Source organism: Spodoptera frugiperda, chromosome 20 (genome assembly GCF_023101765.2).
Source record: "Spodoptera frugiperda isolate SF20-4 chromosome 20, AGI-APGP_CSIRO_Sfru_2.0, whole genome shotgun sequence".
NCBI classification, from domain to species: Eukaryota; Metazoa; Arthropoda; class Insecta; order Lepidoptera; family Noctuidae; genus Spodoptera; species Spodoptera frugiperda.
Window position 1 is genome coordinate 10,288,764 of NC_064231.1, and position 20,224 is coordinate 10,308,987.

General features: G+C 35.5%; 2 protein-coding genes across 11 annotated transcripts in view; one reads left to right on the plus strand and one right to left on the minus strand.

Moving 5' to 3' along the window:
• LOC118262157 (cyclin-G-associated kinase) overlaps positions 1–20,224 on the minus strand; it is a 95,317-nt gene that overhangs the window by 17,843 nt on the left and 57,250 nt on the right. The window lies entirely within an intron of this gene.
• Positions 1–20,224, plus strand: part of LOC118261887 (putative protein kinase C delta type homolog) — a 45,497-nt gene that overhangs the window by 7,450 nt on the left and 17,823 nt on the right. For 4 of the 10 annotated variants that reach the window (XM_050701393.1, XM_050701392.1, XM_050701390.1 and 1 more), the window contains exons 1-2: positions 9,665–14,652; positions 16,553–16,630. In XM_050701393.1, coding sequence (XP_050557350.1) covers positions 11,133–14,652; positions 16,553–16,630 — 3,598 coding nt within the window. In that variant the 5' untranslated portion in view covers positions 9,665–11,132. Of the gene's footprint in view, positions 1–1,771; positions 1,873–3,141; positions 3,344–3,706; positions 3,837–9,664; positions 14,653–14,884; positions 14,996–16,552; positions 16,631–20,224 lie in introns of those variants that run through there. The other 6 variants (XM_050701396.1, XM_050701397.1, XM_050701398.1 and 3 more) reach the window with 3 other exon arrangements.

Genomic DNA, 20,224 nt, shown 5'->3' on the forward strand with positions numbered 1-20,224 from the left:
AAGTAGCTGAAGCTAAATTTATTTGATGCAAATTCTATTTTCCCGCGCTAAAGTTGTTTACTTCGTATATCTTCATGCTCTGAATAGATTTTGATTAATGATATAGGCTTAGCGGCCTCATAAAATTTGTGAACATTTTACTTATGTTATTAAGTCTTATCTAAGCTCTGTGCTAGAGTCGATGAAGAAAGTTACTGTTCTTTTAGTAAAAGAGCCTGAATGGTTGAATGTAAAACAGTATTTATATATTTAAACTAGAAAACACTAAACAAGTTTCCGTAACGCGGAGTTACATGTGCTAATGTTGTGTTCATTTCCCATAATAAGTAGTTAGGCTGCAGTTATGGCCGCCGCTGTTTCGTGTCCAATGTGGGAGCACATTGTTGGCAATCGATCAAGTCACCGTAATTAGCGTTGAGTGACATAACTGCTCAAGCGCCTAAACAACAATCGGTTAATCGATACTACAAATGTTTACAATCTGATTTAATTGTCGTCGTTTGGATCACAACGAGGATAGCCCGTAGAAAAGTGACACAACAATGTGTACTACGCACAAATTGATTCAGAAAATATGTGTACAAACAAAGTTGCATGTTTATTTAACTACATTGAAATACGTTTCCTCTTCAAAAACATGGTTTCACATGATTCGGACTGACATTATACTTGTTTACGTAGATACAGATACATTTCTAGGAAACATCTATGTACCATAATAGGTTTTAGATTAAGTACAAACCTGGCTTGGTCAATGTATTTATGAATACTTACTACATCATGTGATCGACCATTGAATTTAGAGTAAAGATAAACTCCTGAATGGTAGTGACAATGAAACGCCATGCGTCGATCGCAATCTACTGATGCGCGATCGAGATGCACATTACATATTCGTATGTGTTTATATCGGTACAACGTAAACATGACTGCATCTTAATTCCTAGAACGTTAGATTTGCTTCTGCTTATGTACCTATATGAGATATGAACGGCGTTACATACATTTGTTAAAGTCAATACATAAGTTGCAAAAATATGCTTACCTCTTAAAAAATCCGCAAGATTATGTGAAAATTGTCAGGCCACGTCGCTCAAAAGACTGACAGTGTCAGCAATTTTTTTACTTAACTACATTATTTGAAAAGCCATTCAATAAAGTGCACATAAAGAGTAACCTAATAATAATATAATTGTACCCAGTAAGTTCTAAAGTGCAAGGTACAAAAATTACGTACAGTAAATGTGTTGAAAAAAAGTAGAAGCTAATGGTTTATAATTAAATAACTGTAAAAGTTTTTGTAGATGAACGTGCAATAAAGTTAATGTGAGATCAAAGTTTACGATCGGCCGGAATTTAGCCAAATAACAAATTCTAAGCGAACTTTGTACGTCGTCGGGGTCAACGCTCGCTTTTTGAACGATGACTTGAATATTAATAATTACACGGGTACTGTAATGTAACTTGAGATAATTATCGGAACCAAAGAGTATTTACTTGTTTATTATATTTGTGTATGAACAATAGAAACACGGTCAGTCTGTGTTATTCATACACTTTATAAACTCTGATTCAAAAATTACATGATTGCGTGAGAAAGAAGTAAATAGGCTCGTAAGAAAGATGTTCTAGATTTCGAGAGGCCAAATAGCTTTTAAGTTTCATAATGTTAAAATCACACCACTAATCGCATACGATGTATAAATTTACCAAGTTTTACTTTTATCTGATGGTTCACTATAATAAATGCCTATTTGCACTAATGTTTCAGTGGTTGCCGGGCGGGGTTTGCGGCGAGGGTGGCGAGGGTGCCATTCGTCGCTCCCGCGGCAAGCGCATCACGCAGAGACGTGGTGCCATCAAACATCATAAGTAAGTATCATTCTTGTAGTTGTCTGTGATGTAAGATTAATAAGAGTCAGTTAACAAACTATTAGAAACAACAACAACTATTCATATTTAAATTGTTTTAACTGCATTACATTGCTTACTGAACTTGACGGTTTTTAACTTCAAGGTACAATGGAAAGATATTAAAAAAAAAACAATTTATGTTGGAATCCAAATTACAACCTACGTTCTAAATCTTAAGGAATCACAACAATGACACAGCATTTATGAATTTCTATAACGCTTAGTTGCAAAATTACAATGAATAAGATCATTTGCATGAGAACATTGCGAGAAGTGAGTTGACGTAATAACCATAATGATCTCTTGTAATCAGGCAATTATATGTTACTGAGTATTTGAATAGGGAAACACTCAAAAAGTAACATTAGGGGAAACTAGTAGTACCTAAAATGTTGTTATTTCCTGAAACAGAACGAAGCAAAACATAGAGACTACTGGTTCAGTGTGTATGAGTAAATATTGTAGCGTTGACTGGATAGTAATTTATGGTCAACAGCTGGAACACCTGGACATTCAAATTAGACATGTGCACACACATGCTAGTAGACATATATGCCTGATATGCTTATGCATGTCACGCATACATCCGCGTCATTGTATCACGCCTCGATATGCATCTTCATTTCTAAGATTTTTGGCGCAAGAGTACGAGTCCGTCACTTAGGCCCGCCTACGTGCCACCGCGATCTCATGTATTTACACTTTCAGCACAATATGCGACACCTGTTATATAATTTACACAAATGGACTGGAACACCCGTTCCGGTAGTTAATTGCTCGTATAATTTTATTTATGTGAACATTACTGAGAATGAGGTAGTTCAGTACTTTGACATGATGATGATGGTGTTTCATCATTCATAGAGCACGACATCTTGTCCCGACTTTGTTTAGATGTAAAACCCAAGTTGGAGACACGAAATTATCAACCAAACTGAATTGAAAAAAAGACTGCACGGTTGGCGTGGTGGCTGGGCAACTGGCTGCCGTGCAACATGTAGTGGGTTCGATTCCCACTCGGAGTAACTTTTTGTCTTGTCCATAAATTGTTGTTTTGGGTCTGGGTGTTACGTGTATGCGAACATAATATATGTTTGTAAACGCACCCACGACACAGGAGAAAATTCTTGTGTGGGGCAACGTATTTTGTATTTGTACTTTTGTACCATCAAACTAGCGATTATAAAAATGTAATTTTCATTAACAATTCCATCTCTGCATTTCCAGGATCCACGAAGTGAATGGTCATCGTTTCGTGGCGAAGTTTTTCCGGCAGCCGACGTTCTGTGCGTTCTGTAAGGAGTTTCTATGGGGCTTCGGCAAGCAGGGCTACCGGTGCTCCGTGTGCCAGACGGCAGTACACAAGAGATGCCACAACAAACTGCTCGGAAAATGCACCGGATCCTCCGCGCATTCAGAAGCCACAGTGGTGAGATACTTCTCTACTGTAAATGTTCTAAATAATTTCTTTTAACACAGAGTGTGAAGGTCCTTACACTTTTCAAAAGATAATTTCTATTATGATAAGGTTAAGCTCAGAATATTAATCAGTTACATTTTAATGATTAGTTAAGGGGTCGCACCGCTAGTGGCGCTAGTGACGCTTATGGTCTATTGACGAAGAGAATATTGACTAATCTGTTTAGTTGATTAATAGACTCAATTGATAGACTCAAAAACTCGCAATGCGCAGTAGTGCCATTTCGTGACAGCTAAATAAAAAAAATCACATTTCAAAAAACCTACAGATTTTTATATCAATGATTTATAGTTTGACAATAATTGATTTCAGTACCTGCGCGAGCGGTTCAAGGTAGACGTGCCACACAGGTTCAGGCCGCACCAGTTTATGTCACCCACATTCTGCGACCACTGCGGGGCCATGCTCTACGGTTTCTTCAAACAAGAGCTTAAGTGTGAAGGTACATCGAGTCAATCTCGACTTTAATGTAGTCAAAATAAAACCTTAATTTATTAGGAATTGCAAGCAATATGATGTAAAAAATGGTACAAAGAAAACATTGCTTTTATGTATAACTACTGCTCTATACAATTTTAATAGGCTTACCAAGTTATAAGATAAATAAAACATGGTATCTGTTTTACTGAAGACCCATGATTATATATTATATATTTTTACAAAGAGTCACAGAAAATACGATTATTCTAGAGCAAAAGCGGTTTCCTCGCGATATTTTATCAATGAACCTTAATTAATGAAATAAACATAAACATGTAAAGAGATATAAAGTGCCTTGTTAATGCGTGATTCCTAATAAAGTGGTTCGCACTATCAGTTTTTGGCGGTAGTTGCAATAATTTCCAAGAAGTTAAAGTCTTCTCGGAATTATTTGGACACAAGAGTATGCTAAGCAATGTAACGGAAAACACACCCTAGAAAGCCATGACCGATGTCCAAGGCCGTTCTAATATTAGTCATTATAATAATAAATGATTACAATCAATGTCGTACATTCGATGGGTACACGAATAAAGATGGATTGCTTATGCGTCAGGGTGCAAAAAGCTAAATATACACAAGACTTGTCGAAGATTGACAGGTTTTTATCTGCATAGTCTGAACTATCTGTACACCTGTGTCTTATGGTATTTTTATTGCATGTTTTTAATGCACGTGTGATGTGTGTAAGATATATTTTGCATGATGCACTTTATTTTAGCTATACTTTAGAAAAATCCTCAATAATATTATACAGGGTGCAGATTTGAAACCATGACAGAACCGGGAGCATGTTACGGAAGTAAAAAATGTTCAATTTAAAATAAGGTTTCTGGCCAATAGTTAAAAACACAGCTATAATAAATTATTTAAGATTGGCCGTCTTTCAAACAAGACCGGCGATTCTGAAATTTCAGAATCGCCCAAGTGTAGCGTAACGATAGTCAAGGTCTCGACTACGCGAGAATGTTAGTCAGAATAATAATCACTAACATTTATTAAGGAATTGCAAGCAATATGATGTAAAAAAAGGATACAAAGAAATCATTGCTTTTATTTATAACTACTGATTTATGAAATTTTAATAGGTAGCTAATATTTAATTATTTTATATTATGAAAGCTTACCAAGTTAGGTAGGGATAAACAAAATATGGTAATCTGTTTTACTGAAAACCTTTTATAATTCCTGGTTTAAACTAGGCTTAAAACCTAGGCCACCTTAACCAAAGAGTAACTAAAAATATGACTATTCGAGATAAGGCTGTTTGTCAGGCTTAGCAGATGTTATCCTCGCGATATTTTTTAAATGAACCCAAACCGTACCAAATAAAAACATAAGTACTAGTAAAGAGAAAAGATATAACAAAAGTACCTTGTGATCTAAAAATGTGCGTGCAATTCGTACTAATATCACTATCAGTTTTTGGCTTAATTTTAAAATTGAGATCTTTGCAACATATTTCTGAGAAAGAAAAGTCTTCTCGGAATATATTTAATGACACAAGAGTGGACTATGTAATGGGAAAATACACCCGAAATTCAAAGAAAGCCACAACCGCATCGTCGCTTCCCATCAGGTGAGATAGTGGTCAAGCGTGAACCTATAGCTAATATATGTAAAAAATATTTAGAGAGCCAAAAAAATGACCGATGTCCAAGGCCGTTCTAATATTAGTCATTATAATAATAAATGATTACAATCAATGTCGTACATTCGATTGGTACACGAATAAAGATGGATTGCTTAACTTGCGTGGGCAAGGGCGTGCAAAAAGCTAAATATACCCAAGACTTGTCGAAGATTGACAGGTTTTTATCTGCATAGTCTGAACTATCTGTACACCTGTGTCTTATGGTATTTTTATTGCATGTTTTTAATGCACGTGTGATGTGTGCAAGATAAATTCTTGCATGATAGCACTTTATTGTTAGCTATACTTTCTAGAAAATCGTAATTATGAAAAATTCTTACTAATATTATTAGCAAAAATATGTTAAATAAACATGTTTTTTGTAATTATCGTTCTTTGACGTTGCAAAGCAAAATTCCCTTGACCACGCAGAGAAAACCGCGTGCGGAAACCTATAATTTAATTATATGTAACTTAATTATTCACTTAATAGTTTTCATTGTGTGTATCATCAATAAATAATTGCATGTGTTTTAGCTTCGTTGGCCAGCTAAGCAGTTTTAACACTATGAACGTCTAGGAGATTCCTACTGTTCCTATTTAAGAATAATATAATAACAACAATATTATAGCATTATTGTGGAAACAAAAGTGATTAACTTAGTATTCATATTGTACAAAATTAATTAAGATCCAGAAAATACGATTGTAAATGTAAAATGTCCAGTTTGGTGAAGTACTACGTGACGCTACGAAGGTCTACGAAGGTCTACGAAATTGCTACGAAATCTTAGACTTGAGGTCAATTTGTTTTTTGGATACAGGCGGGCTTTTGTTAAGCAGTAGACATTAGTCATGTTTCGATTAAGAAGGATTTTTGATGTAAAATGTATCACACTAAGAAGTACTACGAAACGCTACGAAGGTCTACGAAGTTGCTACGAAATCGTGGACTTGAGGTCAGTTTGATTCTTGGATGCGGATGGGTTATTGTTAAGCAGTAAACATGTTTCGGTTTAGAAGTGGAATAATTTTTTTGATGTAAAATGTATCACACTAAGAAGTACTACGAAATGCTACGAAGGTCTACGATGTTGCTACGAAACCGTAAACTTGGAGTCAGTTTGTGTCATTGATATTTGTATTGTAAAAGATTGTTAATAAATAGTTTTAACACATACTTCTGCGCATGTCTTGAGACTAGACACTGAGAGGCGGGCAGCAGTATCCTCCGTTGGTCAATATTTTTTTTTTTTTAGTTACTGCTTTCACCTATTTGCCTGGCAAATATATAATAACTAAGGCAAACTCCCTTTTAAGAGAGAAGCTTTGTTCAGCAGTGAACTTTCTTTAGCTGATGATGGCAAATTTTATATAAATACACCAACCATATCACACCAAGAAGTAAGATAGCGCATGTCTTAAATCCCAAGACCAGCCACCCAGAGACGGACAATATCATCCTCAAAATATTTAAGTGACTGAATAATTTGAGAGGGAGGCCTTTGCTAAGCAGTAGATGTGTTTCGGTTTATAATGTAAAATATATCGCATCAAGAAGTTCTACGAGATAGCTACGAAACCGTACATCGAGGTCAATTTGTTTGATATTTGTATTGAAGATATTATACAATATGTACTAGCAAACCTGGCGAAGTCTGTTTCACCACCAATGATTTTCTCTGTTTTCCTGAAATTTTCCTGAATTTTCTTTGCTATAACCCGAGACTTTTCGAACGAATGCAAAACCGGAAATCGGTTCGTGCGTTCTGGAGTTATAGCGTCAGGAAGGAAAACCCGACTTATTTTTATATAATAAAATATAAATTTAAAAAATCTAGTTTAAAGGTATACCGCTGATATATTTTAAAACTGAGACGAGACCGAGAGGCTGTCAGCAGCATTCCTAAAAAAAACGGTTATTACCCAACTGCTATCCCCATGCCACCTGCCAATTGTAATAATTATAAGAAACTACCTGTTAAACGCGAGGCTTTTGAAATGATAATAATAATTTGCTCTAAAATGTATCACATCAAAAAGTACTACGAGATGCTACGAAGGTCTACAAAGTTGCTACGAAGTCGTAAACTTGAAGTGAACGTACGCTAATGTAAGTTAGTTTAATTAAGGGGTTAATTGAATTGGTTGCTTAATGTTCACATAAGAACAGTAATTTTTATCGACACCATGATCAATCACTTGCATCTTTCTAAATATTGAGCTTAAAAGACTACGAAGTTCTATGGCAAAGGCTGCTGCGACGTTAAGGAGTTCAACTTCATTTTATGCATTAACGCACCAAATACAAGCTTCATCGTTAAACTTAGAAACATTTTCAGAAAAATATGTGCTATCTCATTATTGTAGTAGTGCTACGAGAGGTCTACGACATTGCTACGAATTTGGTAAAACTTGATTTCACGTCAATATTTTCCTAAAAAAATACAAGAAGAAATGTTAAAATTGATTAACCTTCATGGCAATCATTCGTAGAAGTTATATTGTAGCGGTAAGTCTCCTCTTTGAGGAATGGCATCTTCTCACCTATCGCCTGATGCAGGTGCTTACCGGACATGGGAGTTTCGAGAGGTACCTGTTTCTGATAAGGCGAAAGGACACGGTGTAGCATACAATGGAGGTGTGCTGCATGGGCTAACGACCGCTGCCGTGTCGTTAGGAATGTGGTCGACGACGGCGAACTCTCGTGTCCACATTCCATGTCCACGCCGTCGCGGGAAACACTCCATGGGAGTTTCGTTCCTGTTCCTTATTGGGCGGGAGGAAACGCCCGGTGTGTCATCACTGCGAGGACCGCCCACTGTCGCACCGAGAATGCGAGACAATCTCCTGCCTGCGGAGAACCAGACCCGAGTGTACGGCGCTTCGCCTTCTGTACGCGCCACATTGAGCTATCAGACCTCCACAGATGGGATCCAGTAGTGGCTGATACCCGAAACCGATAATAATGATTTTCTTTCTTAAAAAAAAATACATTTGAAGAAAATAAACTACAGGAGTAAATAAATACGTTTCTTTGTTAATTATTATGTTATCGGCTTACTCACGTAATGTTTTGACGATGAACTCGACTAGTTTCAAGCCATGCTAGAGGCTCATATTCATGACGTTTCTTTGTGACTATAAACGGCTACGAAAATTCTCCAAATTTCCAGACTTCAGGTCAAAGTATCTAGTTGTAAATGTCATGTATTTTTATGACTATTTTATTTTTTATGTTAAAAGAGTTTACAAATTTCCGATATTGTTAGAACCACATTGAAATATGGGAAAATGATATCAGTAGAGAAGTTACCAAAATCGCGAGCAAATCAAATAAATGAATCATTTCCATTTTCTTCCAGTTTACAACATTATTTTATTATTCTCTAGTGTTGACATCATCTATAATCCAGCGGCTGCATTTTTTGCACTGGCTGTTATGATGCTATTATTTATCGCACACGAGAAGGAAATCATAAAACACTTACTTCGAATATTTTTATTGGCAAAGGATTACAACCTACTCATGAGTCATTTTTTAAACGTAGCTCCATACCAAGATTTTCTCCTTTGTCGTGCAGTCAAAAAATATTTTTCAATTTTTATTGTTTAACTAGTACATGGGATTTCAATTATAATAATGTAAGTAGAGCAAAATGGGTGTGTACATTGAGATAATATGTGATATTATGTAGGTACTTGGGAAAACGTGCAAATATAAGTAGGATACAATTTTTTACATTTTAGTCTTACTATGCCTAAATATTATAGAATCTCTTATAGATCTGTTTCTACAATGACGTTAGCCACCATTGGCAGATGTTATTTTATTGCCGATGTGCTTTATTAATAGCATTTATGCTTTCTGGAAATGAAAAGACCCTTTAATACACAATATCTAAAAAAAAATCGACATTTTGTAGACTCAGTGATTATTTATTAAGCACATCTTATCCTGTGATGTGGAAACATATTATTAGAATTTCCTGTATCAAATTTTTCGGAAAGAATGACTGGTAGAGCTTGCTCAGATTTTAATGTGTGTTGTTGTACATGTTTTCTAGGGATAATGACGTACAAATACGATTTATATTATGATTAGAATAGATTTTTTTTTCAGCAACTTACTGATTTTTCATTTGTAGTTCACTTTTTATCTAACGATCAAAGATGTTATAATTAATCACGGCAATGTTTGAGACTAAAGATGATCTAGTTATGCGACAACGTGGCTTACTTTATTTGAACTCATTTTTATTTTAGTTGACCCTATTTTTGTCGTTTCGCTCTAGTAGTTTCGATTATAAGGTTGTTTTCTACAAACAAGTGGATCAATAAAGATTATCCAAGATTACAGAACTTGACTGTGGTAATCACGTGAGGTTTAAATTGGGCCAAGTCTCTTTGAAAATGGATTCATGTAAGTCAGATGAATTATGGTGTTTTGAATGCCAGATACTAATTCATCTCTCTCTTTTCTTCCATATTTTGTTTAGACGGGTCATAGCATCCTTAGCCATTGCGATTCGTCTTTTTATTTCAGGGACAGCTGCCGTCATTATAAATTGGGAGCTGTCCCCGTAATAAATTGGGAGGGCCAGGAATGTTGCATGTGACATTTTCTAATTTTCTGGCTGAATCCACTATCATCGCCTCAGTCTTTGGTCTATTCACTTCCAGACCGGTATTGCGACTTTCCACCTCTTGCAGGTCTTGCTCACACATGTCTTCCATAGATAGTTCCATAGAACCAGAAGAAGTAGAACTAATTCATCTAACTTTTTCAAACATCAGTGGGTCAGCCCGCTCCACACTTTAGGATTTAGAGCACTTAGGCTATCGTATACGTATCATAATTCTAAAATGTAATTTAAATTAACTCATTTAAACTAAGGTGCACGTGCTGGTTTAACGAACTAAGTCTTGTATTAGTATTTATTTTGGTAGATATGGTCTGGATAAAACGGTAGCACTATTCAGAGCTAGTGCATCGACCTGGTATAACGAAAACACAACCTATTAATTCGTGTCGTGATTTCCGTAACACGGAAAACAGTTGATACACTGTCTCTCTCTTTCTTCAGAAAAAAAACGTGTTCACAAAATATCATAGAATAAATTAGTCCAGCAGTGAAAATAGTTCTCGTAAGTAGGTAGACAATGCTTGCTTATCTATTAATACGTTTAGGTATGTCACAAGATGTTCTATTTCTGGAACATCTAACAATAACACAGCGATAAATAACATGCATACAGCTTTCGAGCTTAACGTTTAAGCTACATATAAAAGCTGTTGGAAGATAATTTGTATAAGTGATTAAATGAGACAATTGCACCGGTACCCTTGCAGTATACGAATGAATCATCGTCGGAAAAACTTTTGCTAAGTCACGTAAAAACTTCCTTCCGAGTTTGTGACAAAAGTCATATGTGTCTATTATTATCTACTTGCCATCATCAATCAATCACCTGGGCGGGAGCCGCGGCGAGTGGGCGCGGGGCGGTCGGTGGGCGGCGCGTACCTGTGCGCGCGCTGCTCACCCCGCGCTGCCAGCGCCAGTCTGCGCGCGCGCCTCACTGTGCGACATCGGCTGTCGCACGGCCGTGATTTAACGCGCCATTATGCCTCTGTTTTCGGAACACATCGCGAACATGTATTACGGTTCATCATCTCCTTACACTGGATTACCCTACAGTTATAGCAGCAGTTCAGTTTCCCCTTTGGGATCGTCTTATAGTGCTTCGTATCTGAATCCTGGAAGTAGTTACAGCAATCATTCGTCTCTCGGTGGATACTCTCGTGCACCAATATCATCAAGATGGATTACCAGTTCAGGAAGAAACTACTCTCCAATGCTCACAACTATTACCGAAAGAGGATCAGCTAGTCCTGTTAGGATACATAGCCCAAGAAGAATACCTATTTCATCTAGAACGTATGGTACGTCCAACTATACTCCACGTCCCATCAATATAAACACTGCCGATATTGATGTTTCTAGAGATAAATACCGTCACAAAGCGGAACCCACAAAAGATCCTACACCTCCTAAAGCTGAGCCACAGGAAGTAAAAGAGGATTCACATATTGATAATGAAAGTAGTCCGTTTATGCCTAGAGTCGATGGTAAACCAGAAACCGGAATTGATTCCTCTCCAGGCATTGAAAGGAGTACCATTAAACGAGGGAGAACAGTTGTGAGACTTTATACCATAAAAAGAAATTCACCTCGTAAGCCTAATGAAGAAGCAGCAGCAACAGAGGTCAAACCTGATCAAGATGCAGAACAGGAAGCTAAAGAAGAAACCACAACGGACGAAAAGGATTTCATGAAATGGAGAGAAAAGCTTTCTGATGATTTGACCTACAAAGATAAGAAAGAGAAAAAGACCTTGGGTGCCAAGCTTGTAGAAAAATTTATAGTGAAAGATGAAAAAGACTCGGAAATACCAAGGAAACTGCAAAAGAAAGACAATTCACAAAGTTTACCCTCCACTCCAGTACCCAAACCAACTTTAGTTGAAAGTGCTAGTTTAGATCGAAGATGTTCTATGGAACTTTTGGCAGAACAAGCCAATTTATTAGATTCGTTAATTAGAAGTGAAAATCTTAGTACGGCCACTTTGGATTTGAGTAAAGTTGGTGTAACTGAATCAAAAAATAATCTCGAATCTAACAAACGACGAAGAACAGATAACTTACAAAACTCCCTCAAGACTACAAAATCTGACCATTCACTACATAACACTTTAAATTCATTTAAAGATGTTAGAGATTCTAGAAATTTTCCAAAAAGACGTAGCATTAAAAAGTCATCGTCCAGCAGTAGTATACGCAGATTAGATTCTATAACTGAATTTCCAAAAGAACAGGCAAACGTCGAGTTACCTGCTATTGATGAAAGTAAGTTATTAATGAAAAAAGAAAGTGCAAAACCAAAACCTAAACTAAAAACAAAAATTACATCATCTGTTGAAGTAATTGAGTCTCCAATGAGTCCGCTAAAATTTAGGGTTGAAAATGTGACTGTAGAAGAAAAACCACGAACACCAAAGAAGGAAATCGTATATAGCAGTGAAGTAGAAGTAATACCTCAGACGTCGGAGATAAATAATACTTTATCAGATGTAAGTAAAGACAAGATCAACACAAAGAATGTACTTGAATCACCTGAGCCAGATGATGGCAATTTTTGGAATAAAATAGGAAAAAGAGAAACTGTTTACTTAGCAAAAAGAAAACAAAACTTAACTGAAGCTAAAGAAAAACAATTAAGATCTGTATTTTGGTTCCCGGAAGAAGAAGAAAATGAAGGTAATGAAGAAACCAAAGATAACAATTTAAGTGAAACAGTTACAACTCCCAACAGCGACTCATCTTTGATCGATGTAAATACAAAAGAAAAGGCTACCGAACAAATTTCAAAGCCACCAATACCACCAATAAAAAGTGAAGAAAATATAAAAAATAAATTACATGTTGAATCTAATAAAGTTCCTTCTAACCAACTTAAAGACGAGCAGAAAGAGTCAAACTTAGAAAGTAATGCAGATCTGGAAATCCAAAGCAAATCTGATTCTTTCAATAATAATGTCATTAAAGAAGAAATTAAATTATCAACTACTTCGGAAATTAAAGAAGAAAGTTCTAAGCCAGTACAAGAATCTACTGTAGAAACTAATGAAAAATTATCGGATAATTCTAAACTACTTCATGAACCTAAGATAGAGAGTAAAGAAACACCAACCAAGATAGATTCATCTGTTAAAAATATTGGAAAAAGTGCTTCGCTGGATGACCTTGAAGAAAAGAAAATAAAGAAACCCAGTGAAAAGAAAACTAAGTCTGAAAAATCTAAAAAGTTACCTAAAAAAGATGCTAAAAATGAGCTGAAATCCCTTCAGACTATATTACCAAAACCACAAAGCACGAAGACTGATATAAAAATGCTCAAAAAATCTGAAGATGCCAATTTAAAAAGTGAAATAGACACAGAAGAGATTATTTCGACTAATGCTGCGCAAAAATCAGTAGATGAAGAAATCAAAGTTGAAATTAAATCAGTCCAATTGCCTGTGAATGAGTCAGCAGATCAAAAACAAATAGATGCAAAAATATCTACAAACAATACCCCAGCAGTCGTAACAGCAAAGGTAGAAACTAAAATCGTGGAACCAAATGCTAGCAAAGCAGAGTTAAAAGCAGATACAGAAAAAGTATCAGAATCTGAAAGTAAGGTAGCATCTGAAAACAGTTCTCAGACAGTAGACCCTAATTTCTGTGATACTAAAAGTTCAGATATTAAGATTAACGTTAAAGTTACCCAAGAAAGTTCATCGAAGGTAACTGATACTGTATCAAAAGATCAGATTTCTGACAAGTTGCCGGACATGAATAAAACTAAAAACAAGGAACCATCTACAAGTACAGTTCCTTGCACATGCACGTGTACGTGTTCGAAAAATTCAGAAAAGGAAATTAAACCTACAAGTTCAAACAAGAACTTGAGAGCCCCTGCTAAAAGATCTCCAGAAACTAAGTCACAAGACATTAAGCCAGTAAAAAGTGATGTAACTAAGAGTGATAAGACTGATGACAAACTTTCGGAAGTAAATACGACACCTCCGGTAAATGAAGAAACATTGACCTTATCAAGTAGTGATGCGTCGCTTACACCGGCTAACGTTCCTGATACACCAATAGTGTTAGAATCACGAGACATTCCAAAAGAAGAGATTGAAGTGAGAGTACAAACTGAACAAAAGACAGGAGAGGAAAATAAGGCTGAAATTCCAAAAAAAGATGAACAACCAGAAACTTCCGCTCAAGGAGTAGTTACTTTACCAGTTGCGCCAAGAAGGCCAGTGAAAGAAGAAAAAGCGCTAAGACCTTTAATAGCAACTCCGCGTCCTTTGCAAAAGAAAGCCCCTCAAATAATCCATTCAGACTCGTCGGACTCCTCGTCTGAAGAAGAGTCCTCAGACGAGGATGACGAAGATGAATCGGAAGACAGTGAAGAATCCGGAGAGTTCTACGAGTGTGAGAACAATCCAGATGGAAGGACGTCTACCGGTTCAAATGATTCAGGCTTCGATTCTTCAGCACCTGCGTCACCAGCAACATTTTCGCAAATAAAGAAAGGTAACTAATTCAAACCATTCTAGGTACGCACAAATTAACTGAGTCATTACGTAATTTTTTCCACTATCCACATATCCAACTAATTTTCCACTAAAACGATAGAAAACTATGCACGTCTGCTTTTGCACGGCTTTCAGCATATTAGATATTGTGGCATGTCTGTACAGATGTACAAAATCCTCTAAAATCTTTACAAGCCTAGAGCCACGCGACAATTGGTAATCTGTTTTAGACTGTGATGTAAACTGCCATCGAAAGTGTGAAAAATTGACATCGAATTTGTGCGGCGTGAACCAGCGTCTATTGGTGGAAGCTTTGGCATCAAGAACTGCATCGAGAAGAGGTGGGTAGACACTCGAAATAGAAACAAAAGTATGTCTGAGGTGATATCAACGATTTTTATGTTATCAGCTAAACGGAATATACTTAGTGATACGAACGTCATTGCGACGTCAGCCGTTCAGCCCAAAATAAAGCAATTTTATTGGCTAGCTATCTAACGTCTGTTACTGTTATTATTACATTTATAGGATAGGCATTTATTGACATGACTAAGAAAAAACTTTTCCCGGTAAAAGTCACGCTACGCCTGAAACTGAATTGAATAAAAGATGTTGTTATTAAAAACAATATAATATTGTTTCTATTACGAATTACAATTTACGTTTTCAAGATCCAATAAATCTATCATTTCAATAAAGTCAATTTCTAGTAGATGTATTTATTTATAAATTGTAAGAGTATTGTGCGTATTTGTTTATGTTCAGAAGTACATTGTGGCGTGGGTGTGATATGTGGCTGTCTGGATACAAGCCAATCATTTGCTCACCTGTACAAAATTAATAGGATCAATTGCAGCTACGATTAACATAAAGAGGTATTTGTCAAAACGTAAATAAATAATATCAAATTAATTAGATCCGAGTATGGGACAAATACCCCTCTTTTCACGAAGAAAATGGGTACAAATTTCAAGTTAGTATGGTCATATTTTAGACTCATCTTTGTGTATTTATGCAACAGTCATATTTGTTTTTACAAATTTTAAATTTTTCTTTACTTGTCTTCACGATTGTTATGATTCAGTCAATCATTTGATTCTCATAAATCTTAGTTTGATTTAATGTCATTCCTAGGATATTTCGTTGCAAGTATATATCTCTCTCGGACGAAACGGAAGTATTGATGAAGGACATTATAATTTGATCATTCATCGACGTAGTGGCATGATGATGGATGCCAGCGCGTGTCTCTACTCTCGTGACTAACGGATCGACGGTTCCTGCGATCTTTGATTAATTGGCTAGCGTCCCTTCAAACGTCAATGCATGTATTTTTATTTACAAGACAACAGATTTTTATAATAGACATTATATTGCGAATAAAATTTTGACAAAGTATCATATTTTCTGCTCTATGTACTTGGATAAACTACAATCACGAGTTCTGTCCTTTTTATTTTTTTTGCATGAAATTAAAACATATTAATTTATATTAGATCATTTGTGACGTACATTATTTTATTCTTTTCTTTTCATTACTCAAACTCACACGAGTAATAACAAAATATCAAAACAATATTTCGTTTTTATTATGAGACATGTTGAAATGTTTATTTTTGCATACTTTTATCATGTTGTATGTCAAATATATTAAAAATGTATGCACTATCTACATTCCTACTCGAATATATATTATAAAATATATATCAATTGCCGGAGCATGACCAACAATTCGACAGATTTGGCTGACTAGTCAAGTTAGGACAAGATTTCGTTTGAACGACTCATCTTTCGATAGCTGAGAGGTGGATTTATAGGATCTACAAATTGTTATTGATACATTGTGTTGTCGCTGTAAATAATATGTAGAGCAATATGATTATAATTCCTGTACACAGGTGGTGAGGCACCTGGGACCTCGTCGAGTGCTACTCCTGCGAGCACCAACAACACCGACATCTTGGAACAGCAGCTTGGTGAGACATGATAAAACATGATTACAAGTATTTATTGTACCTACGCCTGTGTATGTCTTTTCTATATCTTCTACAGACTAGATGGATATTATTGTTTTTCTTAGTGTATTTACCCAAATTCTGCTTGCAGCTACTAACACGGTTTTCATAGATGTCATTTACTTCATTTCATGCGGTTTTCAAAAATATATTCATGCCAGTCACGCTCCAACCGCGTGAACTTTTGGCTCAGCGTTCTAAACTTGATTTATATGTGATTGAACATTTTATATTTACGTTTTGGTTAATCACGAACCAGCAAAAATGCTGGTCAAAGCTCAGAACCATTCGTCTAATCTAAATAGTTAATAGTTCCAGTACATTTGTTCGATTAAGTGGAAGATTTATTAGTGTTTGATTATAAATTCGGACACTGGCACGATTGGCGAAAAATCGAATTGTATTCTGATCACATCTATAAATATCTTGAATCCGGTAGGACTTTAGCTGAAAACAGAGTGCAGACCCACGCCCCAGATGGGTTCCGCATTCCAGTCGCACGACTGACCACTTATCACTGTAAATATTATGTAATACGGAGATGAAAAGTGTTAAACCACTTCCAGATTAATGAGCCGCCGTTAATCCTGACCAACGCCTTTATTAAAAATCAGAAATATAGACAAAGACTATTGCGCGCTTCTTTTTGGAATTTCCACATTATCCAGAATTAATTATTTCTGTATTTGCATAAGTTGATGTAAACAACATTTACAACACCAACCGCTCTACCTCCTGGAAAAACAATGTAAAATAAACAGGTTTTTCCGTGAATGTGTACAGTATGTTCAGACCAAACAGGAAAATTAGAAACTCTAAGAACTTAGAGGTGAACGAATGATTTATTTCCAATCAAGCGAAACTTGCCAAGTTCTGACACCTCAAAAGGAACATTTATTTTCCAAATGGATGACTCGTATTCTTAAAATAAATACACTTCAGTGTGATATATATTCTATTACAATTTTAAGTATATAAATGTACTAGAAAAAGATGTGCCAATTCAATAAGTTTTTTTTACTGCTACGTCGTAGCCTACCGCGTATTTATCCATCTTCAACTGAACAAGCCCTGAACCAGAGTCACAGGGCTGATTAATTATTATCTTTCGTTACGTACGTTTTCAATCGAGAAATTGTTAGAAAATTATTCAGTTATTAGAACATCACAGAGTTCAAGTCATAAAAATACTTACTATTCTTAACAAGAACTCGAATATCTAACGTCTTGGTTAACCAATAATTAGGTACTTTAATTTATGTAAATAGTCTCATAAGATTACAATCTGCAAATAGGTAATAACTAAACAAATATTTATAGCATTTGCAATAAACACAAAGACTATGCCAAAATATATGTAAATAATAACCTACAACTATCCTATTACAATATTGTGATTGGCGGACTACTTAACGGGTTTACCGGGGCTCCGGCTCGAAAAGCAGGAGTAGGAACGGGGTGGTTTTTAGGCAATAAGAGTCTGACACACCCTCTCGCCTCGCCAAGGCGAGAGAAGTCATTAAATGATTTTGCCCCCCTAAAAAAAAGTACTTTATGTGATATGCTAGGACAGACGAACCGGGGTTCAGTTCAGAACTGGTTACATATTTATAAAATGGCTCATTTTATTAGCAATTTATAAAGAACATAAACCTAGATAGTCACCTCTTGAATTATATCTAATTGGGGCTGACTCAAACATGTAATTTATGATTTATCAAGATTTATGTATGAACAGGACTGCAGTAATATATTGGTCTTTGAATGTTAGATGTATTTAAAGTATTTAATTTTACTGGCAATGTGCGGGCATCAACACATAACATCGAAAGTAATGATGTGGCAACATTTTATATAAAATGTAGTACCTATTATATAACGTGTAAGTTATATTAAAACAAAATGCAACATCTTGCAGGTGTTGATTAAAACAACAAAAGCAAACGGTGTTTGTTTTAGTGCTTTTGAAAAATATGCACATGCAATCTTTTCATAGAACATGACGCGATGCGCCTGTCGAATTCGATGCAAGAAACTTTTGTTAATTTTTCTTGAATTTCCTTGAGTGCTAAAAATAAATGTTATTCAATTTCATAACTGGAATTATCACCTTTATGGTTTTCATTTATTCTGTTATACGTTGTGGCTATAGTAGGCTGTGAGGCTAATATAATTGAAAGTAAAATTAATAGATTCACTTTTTGGCTCTGAGTAGTTAGCGCCGACTCCTGTTTAAATATATAATCCAGATTAAAGTATCTAAAGCCCATTTTCAATTCAAAAGAAATGGGCACAGTAGGTACTGTAAATAGTTCTCTTATACATAATGGGCCTTATCGTGTAAATACATAGGTAAATTATGTTTAAAAATATAAAAATCATATAACTTATCATTTAGATACGTAATTTGTTTTCACTTTTCAGTAAAAATTATTAAAAATAGAATATACTAAATGTCCGATTTCAATTTAGGGCGATAAACTGATGAGTCTGAATTTGAACATGAAGATAATTTATATCATGTATTAAGTCTTAAGTTGCAAAATGCTCGAAAAGTCAAAACTGAACCTGGCTTTGAGCGAACTGAAGGCAGTTGCACTAGTGGCCTAATCGCCTAACGTAAAGAGGTGCACAAAACTAGCTACTTATAGCCAAACATATTACACTAAACAAGAAGCAAATACGTAACTCAAAATGGAAAGTTCGACTTTTTTCTCACCGGGATCCCGTGATTACCCCCGAATTAACCGCGACGACCTTGATATTGCCGCGTCTGAGCAAATATTTTTAGCGACGCTCACGATCTCATACGAGGTGAAAGAGAATTAATATGCCGCACATGTTGTACCAATTATGTCATACTACTATAACGCAACGTAAACATCCATGAACTTGAATTATGTTTTAAACCGACGACCCGAACATTAAGAAAAACTAATAAACACGACTCGTGAATACGGTTTTAGTGCTCACTCAAAGAAGACATAAAATAAAAATACAGCCCTATGACTAATACACGAAATGAACCAAGTTTCATAGTTTTAGAAAATGTAAGATTTTGTTAGTGTCCTTTTCGATAGGAAACCAAAAAGCCAATAAAAATAATTAAAATGTGTCTTCACGATTGTACTTTACAACAAGTGACAAAAGAAATTCAAATCATGTATATACATATGCAAAATAATGAAAACTAAAATATTTGGCTTGGTGTAAACCAAAATGAAGTACAAAACATTTGTAAAAGCATTTAATACCGAAACGTTTTTGCCAAAACCTCTTTGTGTAACCTAAAGATACAAAGATAGAGTCTATCACTAAAACCCAGAACAACATAAATTAAATTTTAACGACCAACACCGTCAGAATCATTTTGTAGTTTCAGCCAAAGGAAATAATATTTTAATAAAAATAAATAAGGTTTATTTCATATTTGTGTTATGATAGGAAGCTAAATAAATTAGCAAAGTGACCGTGTCGGTGGTCGCACTTGAAGTGGCAGACGATAAGGCTTATTTATTGCCGTATGGTTTTATCAAAGGATATTTTCAGATGTGA